At 40.5% G+C, this 12,080-nt stretch overlaps 1 protein-coding gene across 6 annotated transcripts in view; it reads right to left on the minus strand.

The window, feature by feature from the left end:
* Positions 1–12,080, minus strand: part of utrn (utrophin) — a 198,586-nt gene that overhangs the window by 167,783 nt on the left and 18,723 nt on the right. For all 6 annotated transcript variants that reach the window (XM_026194061.1, XM_026194060.1, XM_026194057.1 and 3 more), the window contains 7 exons: positions 9,332–9,393; positions 7,973–8,065; positions 6,745–6,822; positions 5,225–5,317; positions 4,430–4,602; positions 2,753–2,868; positions 1,965–2,131 (listed from right to left, as the gene is read on the minus strand). In XM_026194061.1, the coding sequence (XP_026049846.1) occupies positions 1,965–2,131; positions 2,753–2,868; positions 4,430–4,602; positions 5,225–5,317; positions 6,745–6,822; positions 7,973–8,065; positions 9,332–9,393 (782 nt within the window). The remainder of the gene's footprint in view (positions 1–1,964; positions 2,132–2,752; positions 2,869–4,429; positions 4,603–5,224; positions 5,318–6,744; positions 6,823–7,972; positions 8,066–9,331; positions 9,394–12,080) is intronic.

Raw genomic sequence — 12,080 nt, forward strand, 5'->3', positions numbered from 1 at the left:
GAGTTGAATGGCTGTAAAATAGCTGTGGTCTGGCTCAACAGAACACTTTATTATCACTACATGATTTGCTCAACTCTGTCTATGCATTCATCGCGTTTACAGTTGTAGCCGCAGAGCATGTAATTCGCTACCACACACCAGCAGCTCTCTAATTATCAATGATATTACAAAAGGAAGGCGATCGTGGGAGGATCTCTCAGTATGTTTCAAAGTATCAATACCGAAAACTACTCTCATAACAAATACGATTAAAATTATGAATGTAAAAGAAAAGTGGGAAACCATATTGAAGTTATGAAATACAAAGAGCCCTTTATTTTAACTACACTCAGTCTCCCAGCAGCAACAGTATTACACATTGGTTCCTATGCAGAGAGGAAGCGAGCCAGGAAAGTAAACCCTTTGTTGGACCAATCAGAACACTATTTTAAAAAAAGACTGTTCCAGGACTCATTCCAGGGGCGTGTGAAGTATGTGCCCATGGGCAATAAAACAACCTAAGAGGTGGTTTGGGGGTTTTCTGACTTTTGACCAAAAAACAAAAAACCCTCTTAAATGAGAGATGCCCCAGAGATGACCAATCCAGCAAGCTGGGAGGGGATGAAAAGCTAACAAGACGAAAATGCATACTTAACTTTTAATTAATGTCAGCAAACTCCTTTTCAAAACACAAAGATTAAAAACTAATAATAATAATTATAATAATAAAGTACCTGGAGTTGTCAAATCACAGTTAACAGGATAAAGCAAATTATAAACAGATTCCAATCACTAGTTTGTGAAATGCTGAAGAAAAACTACTGAATTCACGGTGACACTGCACTGCACTGCACCCCGACTTTAATGTTGTAACAACCTTTTCCTTTTCTCTCAGCTATCTGCACTCCCATTCTCACCAATTTACTCCCCTATTTCCTTCCATCCTTTTACAGCTCTGCGCTTCCACCATCCAGCTCGGCCTGTTGGATAATGTCAGAGGGGTGAGTCATGGCTCTGCTCCCCATTTCTCTGCGCTTGCTGCGCCTTTCATGAGCGGTGCCGGAGAGAATGAAGGAGGCTGCTTTATCAGAGTGACTCACTGTATCTGGCAACATACAATAAGACACTATTCCTTATGACAATATTCCTCATGCTTGCACGTAGCAACATCTGCTGCCTTCAAACTAAACATGATGATCAGAAATGGAGCACAGCAGCAAAGCAAAAGCTGGAGCTGTTCAGTTTTTGCAACTCAAGATTTTCAGTTGTTTAAAAAAAAAAAAAAAAAAAAAAAAAAAGGAGCTGGACTATCATTCCTGCATTCATAGAAAAGAAAAAAAAGATAACAGTTGTTTATATCATCATAGTTCATCAAGGTTCAGACAGGCAACGTCTGGAGATAATATAGCAATAACCAGCTACTTTGAAGCACCTTCAGGGATTCTTGTTTTATGATCATAAGATAAAACAAGGAGGTAAATTCCTTCTCTGTAGACTGACGTGAGGTCAAAGAAACAGTGAATGGTACTAGCTTACTTAAACACAAAGATCCACCATCTCTGAGCCACTCAGAAAGTTCTTGCTCTTAAAGAGGGCTTCTTTTTTTCCCCCTCTCCGCTGTGCCAAGTGCTCAAAGAGATTTGTTGATTTGCTGGGCTTCGCCCTCTAAAGTTGTAGCATCTTAATAATATTAATTGCCTTGAGGGACCGCTGATGTGAACGGGTGCTACATAATTGAAGCTGTTTGACTGAAATGCATGCAGGGCCCGTTTCTGAAACTGAATCTGGTTTGAGTTTTGATTTTGCTAAACTCCAAATTTACATTCTTTGAAACTTATGAGTGTTTTGCTCTGAAAAATACTTTCTCAATTTCTTTTTATGTTTAGGTCAAACCTGACATGTCCAACACCTCTGCCCTAAACCTAATAGCTTGTCTTGCACCTTCCTGTTCCTACATGTCACGACAGCTCTACTCTAGATTTTACCTGGGCACCGAGTCCTGGACCTGAGTCTTCTGACTCCACTTTATATTTGCGTGGGAGGGTCTCCACTTCTTTGATGGCCTCCATGCTCACGTCTTTAGGCAGCACGGCAAAAAGCGATGTTATATACATGAGGATGGACTTCTTATCTGGTACTTGCACTGCCACGTCTGTGAATGATAAAGAGAGCAAGACGGCGTTAGGGAGAGGGATTTAAGGCAGAAAGATCAGAGATACAAACTGTGCGCGACAGGCAGGAGGGAGAGAGTGGAGAGAGAAAGAGGGGAGGATACAGAGGTGAAAATTGCATGAGTAGAACAGAAGCGTGGCGCGATAGCCGTTAAGGGTGACAGAAGGAGATTAGATGGGAAGGACGGTGAGAGAGACAAACAAAATGCCAGGTTAAGACAAGATGTACTAATTAAATATGCTTTCAGTACAGGTCAGGAGTGACTGCTCCTCAGTCATGACATAAAAACAGGCGTCTGACTTGGACAGCTCAAGCAAGTAAGTAAGGGTCCAGCTTGTTACAGATGTTCAGCCAAAGCAACATCAAGATCCTTCTTCACTCTGAGCTTATCCAACTGCTGGCAGGACATGAAGGGAAGGTTTGTGAATGCAGACTGTATTTTACTATGTGGGAATTTTGGCCAGTAAGATTTATGTCAATCCATAACCAGGTGCTATAAAAAGCAGATGCAGGTGCCAATTCTTAGACTTACATCTAAAAACATTCCTATAATATTTACCTGAGTCACAAATGTGCTCAGAATAGCTCGGAACAACAGTACCTTCAGGATCCAGCAGCTTCTCAATACCCAGCTGGTCTTTGGCGAAAGTGAAGGCGTGGTCCAGTCTCTGCACAGGGTTCATCGTGACCACCTTATCCCAGCTAAAAGCGTCTGGCCTGAAGTCACACACAGAACCGCACCAACACAGTTTTATATCATGGCTACTTTATACATCAGAAACTACAAACGTGCAGAAGCAGTGAAGAGCCTAGTGGCACAACTTCATCTGCTTTAAAGGTCAGAAGAGGTCAGAACTTGAGCAACACTTGAAGTAGAATGATGCAGACGAAATCCAAAACCTGAAGCCAGGTGCTGCTGACGTTTTCATCTTTTGAAAGCGCACACATGTTCAGAAACATATGCATTCTTCTGAGTGCAACATTGTTTTTTTTTACCATTTCCCCCATAAAGACAACATTTGATGACCTCCCCTTTACCCGTAGTGATACGTTTTGAAACCTCAGTACATATCAATAAAGACGAGGTTTTATGACGATTAGAGTCGTTTCTGGGTTTTCCAAGGGTAGCTGCACACCCTGAGACAATTCAAAACTCGTTCTCTGTTTGCCAGGGGTAAAGATTTGATTTATTTTTTTGATAGTACATTGATTTTCTATACACCTAATGTAGAAACTAGCTCATAGATATCTGAAACATTTACAAACCCTGTGTATAGGCAAAGGTCTTCCCTGATCTGTGCATTGAGGCCAGCCGTGTGTGGAATGTCTTTAAACCCTAGCCCAAGGTCTAAACCAACACTGGACTGTATGTGTGTGTGTTCATGTCACTAGTAAGAACAAGGGGTTACAAGAAAGGGGGAAACACCCCAGACAATTCTTTCCCTCTTTCTTTTACGCACACACACACGCACACACATGCAAACAGTGACATGGCAGGTGTAAACGAACACGCTAAGCAGTATCAACACACCCTGCAGGCGCTGACCTATCAACCTGATCTTCACCCACATGTACAGCTTGGGTATCCTCACAGCATCTCTCTCTCTCTCTCTCTCATATACATGCACAAAAAAGGTCCTAAACTTTTTTTTTTAATGTCCTTGATTTCTTCACAACTTTGTATCTAAAGGGTACATGCCATACTACGTTAACTTCAACAGTAAATTCACCTCACAGCAACACATACTACAACAGAAGGCTGCTGCACGCTTGCAAGTGTGGAAAACAATGCAATCACGCAAAAATTGGTCATCAATATAATTTAGACTTAATGTAACAAAACACAATTGCATGACCTGGACTTGCAGGCTTTTACCTACGATGAGTATTATATATGTATATAATGTTCGTTTTGAGAATAAAGCTGAGATCTGGGGATTAAAGTTGTCATTTCAAGTCAGGCAACTGCCACAGCTGCTATACTCTTTACAAAATGCTTTGTGAAGTTGAGTTACAACATGAGACAACTTTATCAGCGATCTTATTGCGTCTTGTGATACAACATACATCCTCTCTGCAGCACAAGGCTGTGACCATCAGTATCTGTGCTGACTCCTCCAAGTCTGCGTGTTTCTTTTTACTTTATTCTTAAAACGAACAGCTACATATTTTTTTTCTTAATGTGCTCCCAATGCTCCTTTGTTTGTACCAGTCAGGTAATAGCAGTATGTCCACACTTATTGCTAAAGTACCTGCTGAGCGTCCCCTTATTCCTCACCTGAAGTGGTGAAGTATGCCGTTTAGAGCTAGGCCATCCACCCAGCTGGTGGTGAAATTCAACACATTGATTTGCGGGTAAGAGCGGGTGCACTGTCGTACCCAACTCAGTAAGAGCTTTTCACTGTTGGTCTGCTGTAGGTTGGACATAACATCCTTCATGACGTCTTTCACCTAAAGAGAGACATGTACATTGAAAGAGGAGTTTTAATGTGGATGATTAATGAAGAGCAAAAACCTGTACGCCCACATTTTGATACAAAACAGTAGTTTCTATATTCTGGCTGAATAGATCACTTCTCCTTGTATTGAAAGTCAGCAGAATCATTGTATTGATTCTCTTATTAGCAGGTGGGCACATTGAATAGGAGCATCAGCAATGAAAACCTCTTTCTCAATAACTCTATGCACATTAAATAAGCCATTTTTTTTTTAATCCTAAAAGGATAAGGATTCCTGTAGTTATAAAATATAATGCAGTTAATAAAACCGACACCATGTCTAACACCCAAACAAAGACAAAAAAAATGCACGTGGCATCTGTTACATTAACTAACAATAATGAAAGTAATGAAAAACAAATGTTGAAAAAAAAAATGGTAAGGTTCAAACCTTATGAAAGAACCTCATGAGCCGTTTTACGCCAGCAGGTTGAGCACACAAAGCACTGGATGATATACATGTTTACATGCATACACGCATGTGTGAACATCAATACTGATTTTCCATCATCTGTTTTTTTGATCCCAGGGTTAGCAAACAGAAGTGTGTATGTGTGTGCGTGCACCCTGCTCACCTGCCAATGAAGGATAATACTCCAGATGAGGCCCAAGGTCAGCTTGTGGTTCCCATCCACAATATCTGTCCCTCCTATGTTTACCAGATCCACCTGAAAGGAGGACAGACCAAGTTGTTAAAAATATCACAAGCAACCAAATAAACATTTGTGATTTCTACTTTCTGAGCTTGCAGGTTATTAACGTTCAAATATATGGAAATGTGTTCTTATGGGGAACATATTAATCCTAAAAATTGAAGCTATTGCTCTGAAATACTTCTACTGAGTGACTTGAAGAAATTAATCAGCTTTCCCAAAGATATCTGTGGGACCATAAAAAGCTTGCTGCGAGTCGTTATGCTCAGTAACACTCGGCAGAACCTGTAAACACACTTGCTGAGTAAAACCAGAGGAGCTCTCCTTTGAAATGGGATTCGAGTTTTCTTATGCAGCTGAGTAATATTACTTTACATCTTAATGAGCCATCAGTGTTAAAGCTGAACACTTCCACCCAGTCAACTGTCTCCACAAAGCAGATTATGCCACCCTAATTACAGCCTCCCAGTGGTGAAGTGAGGTCTGCAGGTTCATCAGACATGTATCATATGAACTAAGGCCAAGTGTGAACTGATTATATATAAATATTGTGGAGAGAATCAAGGCACAGGGTGGAACATGAGGTCATGTGTCTGGTCAAGTTATGAAGTGTCCTTTCTTGTTCTATGCAGAGCTGGCCTCTGACCCATCTAGTACCAATTAGCCTCATGCTGCCACACCATTACTTCTCCACATCATGAAACAAAGCCTCACATATGCATCAGAGCAGACACGCACAAATACAGTCATCACCCACTCCAAAACTCGCAGTATTGTCTCCTGAAGTACCCTCCATCCGAAAAATAATAATAATAATAATAACATGAACTGACTAAATCCAATTGCAGAGTTGTGTCTTCCACGGGAAAATTTTTAATTGTTTTCAAATATGTTTCCACTGTTCAGGCTTGTGGAAACTTTGGCCAGTTGACACTTATTTTGCCTCTTGCAAGAGTGAAAGCAGCAGGATTTGCATGCAAACTTCAGTCTCTGCTGCTTCCCATGAGTCTGCCCTGCCCCTTATCTCCCACTGCTGAGGTCAAGGCATTATGACCAACTGTTGTACACAGAAAGTAGGAGGAGGGATGATGAAATGAAGCAGCGAAGGAGGCAGAAGGACAAAGAAAAATACACAAGAAAATGACTTGTGTATGAAATGAATTCAGAGGCCACAGGAGATTAAGGAGTTTTGTATAATTAGAGGAAGAGTTACTGGTTTGAATCAAAAACAGTGCAACCATGACTGTAAATGTGCAGTGTGGACATAGGGTTTGGGAGTTTCTACTTCAACAAAATACAACATGACATCATTTCACAGTTTAATATAGTTCCTTATTTCTGATTATCTTATGAGGCTGAAATGAAACAGACTCTTCTTTAACGGCACGTGGCAGAAAATGACAAATGCACAACAGTTTTGCCACCAAACAGGAAGTACTCACATTGTTTTGATGTAGGACTTGAAGTACTTTGTTGACGTTGTTCAGAGAGTGCACTCTGGTGGAACCTCGCTCTTTGCTCTGAGGAAGAGGAAATGCAGCATAAATCAGCTGACACGTTCACGGTTCACCAGCCAATCAAGGCTAAAAATCATGCAAGTCAACAGTTTTGGCTCTCGTTTCCTGTAACTCATTTATTCAAATGAGTTTCTGCGGGTTAATAAATAAATAAATATATTCTCATTTGCGAACAAGTCACCTTGACGACTTGTTCCCCAACTTCAAGCCAAAGCTTGGGGGTTAAATGTAGATAAGGTATGCCATCACTCCACACAGTGTTTCACACCATACATTATCACAGCTATTACGCTCTCAGCAGCGTCCACAAGAACTTATGGAAAGAATGGCTCGGTGAATGGCTGCCAACTGCTAATCCCTTTTAAGTCTTCACATACGTCAACCACTCATTAGCACCCAATTATAGAATTAGTATTCTGGTATCAGTGAAAAAGCCTTTGTGCACATGTGTGTGCCAACATATATGGCACAAAGACAGTTGGCACTCAATATACGGCTGCAGGTGTTAGAAATATGATATGCTGCTGAAGGGTGGTACAGAAAAAAAGAAAAAGAAAGAAAAGAAAACAGTAAAATTAAAATTGCATATACAAGCACAAAGCCAGTCATAGAGGACATGCATATCTTTAGTCTCCTTTCCCATAGTACTTCTTTATCCATTATGCCAACCTCTTTTTGAATAAAGTTTTAGGTGAGTAAAGTGATAGTTTGCTGAAAGCTGCAGAAATTCAAATAACATAACATGTATTTACCAAAATTAAATAAGAAATAACATAAGCGTAAAATACGTGTTTTAATTTAGGAAGCAAAAGCCAAGCACGGCACTCCAGAGTGGCTCAGATGTTTACATTAGATTTAACCTGTGTGTTTACATCACATCGTGCATGTGCTTGTACTGGCATGACTTTCACTTAAGAGGAGGAGGAAAGGGGGGAAAAGAAACAAAACAAAACACTGCACTACTATAATTTGACTGCATGCACTGCCAAACCTTTCATGAGCATTTCTGCGGCTTGAACGTGCCTCCTTGAAATCAAATCTCGAACTTCATGCATTCAAACAGCAAACTTTTTTAAAATGTCAAATTTGAATAAAAACAACAACAACAAAAAAAAAGTCTCACGAATGTTAATGTACGTATACAAAAACCCACCAGGACACTGCCAGTGAGACCCTCCAGAAGGTCCAGCAGCTTCCTCCCGTCTCTCAAATCGGTGAACATGTCTTTGATGGGCGACTTCCCTGTCTGGAAACATCACAATTTCTGCATTAGATTTATCATAAGACTGGATTAGAACAGTCAATACCAGTGATAAGAGGCCCTGAGTGTGGCTGTAGCTTTGGAGAGACAGGCATTTACATTTAATTCAAACACTTCAAGCGTCACTGAGAATAACCTCACATGTCACAGTGTTATGCAGAAAGAAGAAGAGAAAGTTTGGCACATTGTAACAACCAGTGTTAAAAGGCACAGACAGTCAACAAATCTGAAACTATCCAAATGAAACAAGTGTAAGAATGAAACTCAAAGTATTTAGGAGAAAACAGTGTGAGGACAGTAATTAGCTCAGGTAGACCAATTAGAAAAAAAAAAAAAAAAATCAGCCAAAAATATTTAATATCATTCTCTGATTGTTGTTTTATAAGAATAAAAAATATATACAAGGACCACACACATAGACTATTAACGCTCTGACATAAACTAAAAGACATTAACATTAACCTTTTTTAATTTATTATTTAGTTTTTAGCTTAAGAAATAATAGAAACAATAGTATGGCAGCGCTGGTATCATGGATGGGTCTTGAGGTCACTGTGCCCCCTGAGCTTTAGTCTAATGATGCAGCTTGGTAATGAAAAGGTTAAACACCCACTTCGCTGATAAGTTGCTGCAGCTCAAGTTCAAGTTAATTATTCAGTTAACAGTTGTTTAGAAGACTAACTCTGGAGCAGGTCTATGCAGGTCAGACTGTGGGAAGTACCCCTCATGTCTCTTTAGCACAAGAAAGATGTCATCCATCAGTTTGTGCAGCTGCACTGTATGGAAAAAAAAAAAATACTGGGCCACACCTGTTAATCTTCAGTCTCATTGATGTATAAAATCAAGCACCTAGACATCCAGTCTATCTTTAAAAACTTTTGTGCAAGAATGGTCATTTAAAGAGCTCACTGCATTTGAGTGTAGTACTGTAACAGGAAGTCAACATTACTCGGCTCACTGTGAAATTTTTCTCTCCCAGATATTCCACGATCAACTGGAAGTGGTATTATTGCAAAGAGGAAGTGTTTAGGAACCACACAGCAACACGGACAACGTCAATTTACAGAGTGGGATTGCTGAGTGCTTAGTCACATAGTACAAAAAAGATGCAAATGCTCTGCTGACTCACTAACTGCAGATTTAACATTTTACAACATTATTAGGCAGATGAAGATATTTTTGTACTATGAGGAAAAAAGGAGAGTGCTTGACATCCATTTGAAAATGTTTGGCTCTAATGTTTCACATTACCTTGGAGAATTGTGCATTTATCCATTTGGTGAACGTTTTCTTCTGCACTGCGTCGTGCTCATCTGTGCAGGAAAAGAACAAAGAAGAAGAATTGATTGTCAAGAACATGAACAGGTGGATCAAAAGTGACGTCAGGTACAGTCAGCCTTTTAAAAGAAGCAGCGAACATTGTTACAACTTGATGTCCATTTCCACCTGGTTTTCCAGGGAGCGACTTGATCTCGGCACAAATTAACTTACACTGATGAGGTAAATGGTAATTACAGCCTGAGGCTTTTTGACTTAAAAGCATCCCGATCAATGTGGCTGGAACATCAGAAAATTACCAGAACAAAATGAGGGGTATTTTAAACGTGCGTACCAAATGTCAACAGGTGCACGGTGTGACAAGTAAAGCCAACAAACCTTTTTGCACATGTGCGCACACCCTTGTCCATTTATAATGTTCCCCTGAATCCAACTGTACAAATATTTCACATTCTCTTCCCACTTGACTCCCTCCCTTCCTGCGCCTCCTTTATTCTCTCCAACATGGCTCTCTAATAAGGCCTCATTGTGTGACAGGCAGAGGGTCAGCTGCTTTGATGTGCCAGGGCGATGGCTGGCTCCTGTAATGGATCAGAGTAGCTCGCACAAAGCCTTGGACTTCTCTTGAGAATTGATTTCAGTTTTACTTAGGCTTCTTTCTAATGTGCCGTTTCTATGAACTCTAAAATAACTAATCCATTGCGTTCTCAGTCAATTTCAGTGTAACCACCAAGGAAACGGGTAAAAAGACGTATTCACATCTGCCTCAAAACACTCTGGCTGAGGTCTTGATCAGACTGTAATCTAAGGTTAGGAAAGCTGTTAAATTGCCTTATGTGTGTGGGGGTCAGGTCAACCAGCACCTGTGCAAAGCACCATGAAGTGAACAAAAGGTCAAAAGGTTAACATCACCAGCCTCAGCACTGGTTGGCTTCTCTGTTTGGGATGTGTAGAGTGTGTGTGTTTGTGTAGCGGCTGGCTGGGTGACAAACTGCATAAAAACAAGTGCATGGTAAGAGTAGAGTAGAAGCAGGTGAAACAGGTGAACAGGTGACGGGACTGGATAAACAGTGGTAGCAGAGAGGGTTTCTCCTCTGACTTTCCCCAAATCAGTGATCTAAAAGACCTTAAAGACCAAATACATAAGGGCAGATGAGGGAAATGGACAATAGTTTTATAATATACATTTCTTCAGAAATGCCACAGGAAAGGACGAGGTAGCAAGAGACTAGTAAGCGTATGAGGAAACAGGCAACTGGCTAGGTTAGATTTTGAGGTGGGGACCAAACCAGAAGAGGCTTGTTGCCTAGACTGGTATACGCTTGAACTTTGCTATCTTTGTGTCATTGCCTTTAGTGCATCGAATCACAGACTGCTATAGAAACACCTCCCGAGTGTTGGTTGAACCCTCTTCCATATAAATTTGAGGCAGGAAAAAAAAAAAAAAAAAAAAAAAAACGCTTGGGGTTTCTTTACTTTTTTGTATTATTCTTAAAGAAAAGACAGCTGATGGAAGGGTTTAATGAAGATGATGACAGAAAAAGGATACATGAGACAAAGAAGGTTTCATGTTGAAAAACAAAATGACAAAATGGTTGGCAAAGACCACGAGCCATAACACGGCACCCAGTAACAGATGATGATCAATTACAGTAGATAACTTACAGGTGGTTAAACATGTTCTGACAAGGAGAACAGACAAGGAAAGGGATGAAAGAAAAAATAGGTGGACCACCAGACAAAAACAATGCTGGGGGGGGCAAGCAGAGTGGGCCAAAAATACTAGAGAAAGGCAGCCAAAAGGGGAGGAATCACTGGCAAGAACATTGAGAAAATAGCTCACAAGGAGCAAAGACAGGTATGCTTTCAACACAATATCAATTTTCCTTTTATAAAAAGGCCCATGCACAGGCCTCCTGTTCTTACAGCGTTATTGGCACCCTGTAGAGGCCCCTGGGGAGAGGGTCCCTTGGGGTTCAGGTCTCCTAGGCTCTCTACCTTACCATCTTCATAGGACAATACACTCGATTCATACACAATGCTCCCCCTCAATCTGTCTGCTGCTCCTACTCGCTGCAGCACAGGAATGCATCGCTGCAGGATAGATCAAAGTAGGCAGCAGGCTGTGTGTGTGAGAAAGTGTGTTCAAGAGTGTGTTTGTATGAGCAACACAAGAAAAAGCAATTTAATAAAAAAGGGGAGTATGCACAAGTTTACAACTTTACATTACACATGTACACCGATGCCAGTTTTCTCATTTGTAGCTAGTCACAGTATCACATACACAATTCAGCTACAGTCCTATTTGTGCAAGGCAGGTATTATGCTTGATTGTGGACACAAACATTCCTTTTACACTCTTCTAGTGTCCCCGAAGCACACGTGCACACTCAGTGTGTTGCAATGTACAGCTTGTGCAACAACTCTTGCAATGACATCTTGTTTAGGTCATTTAAAAATTGTACTTTTATTTTTATATTTTGTTTAATTGGGCCAGAGCCATAAGTGTTTGCTCTAATCAGCTGGGAGGCTTCAAGTTTAAGCTTCGCTTCATTGTAAGTTGATGTGATACGAACATCCAGTGTGACAAAAATAATTCAGCACAAATTCTTGTATCTGTTAAGGAGCTGAATTTAAAACCTGCTATTACAAACATGACTGTTTAATCCGGTCTTTAAGTGATGACGTGATGGAGGCATAAACATTAAAGACTTATGTTCTA

Source organism: Astatotilapia calliptera, chromosome 15, assembly GCF_900246225.1.
Source record: "Astatotilapia calliptera chromosome 15, fAstCal1.2, whole genome shotgun sequence".
NCBI lineage: Eukaryota > Metazoa > Chordata > Actinopteri > Cichliformes > Cichlidae > Astatotilapia > Astatotilapia calliptera.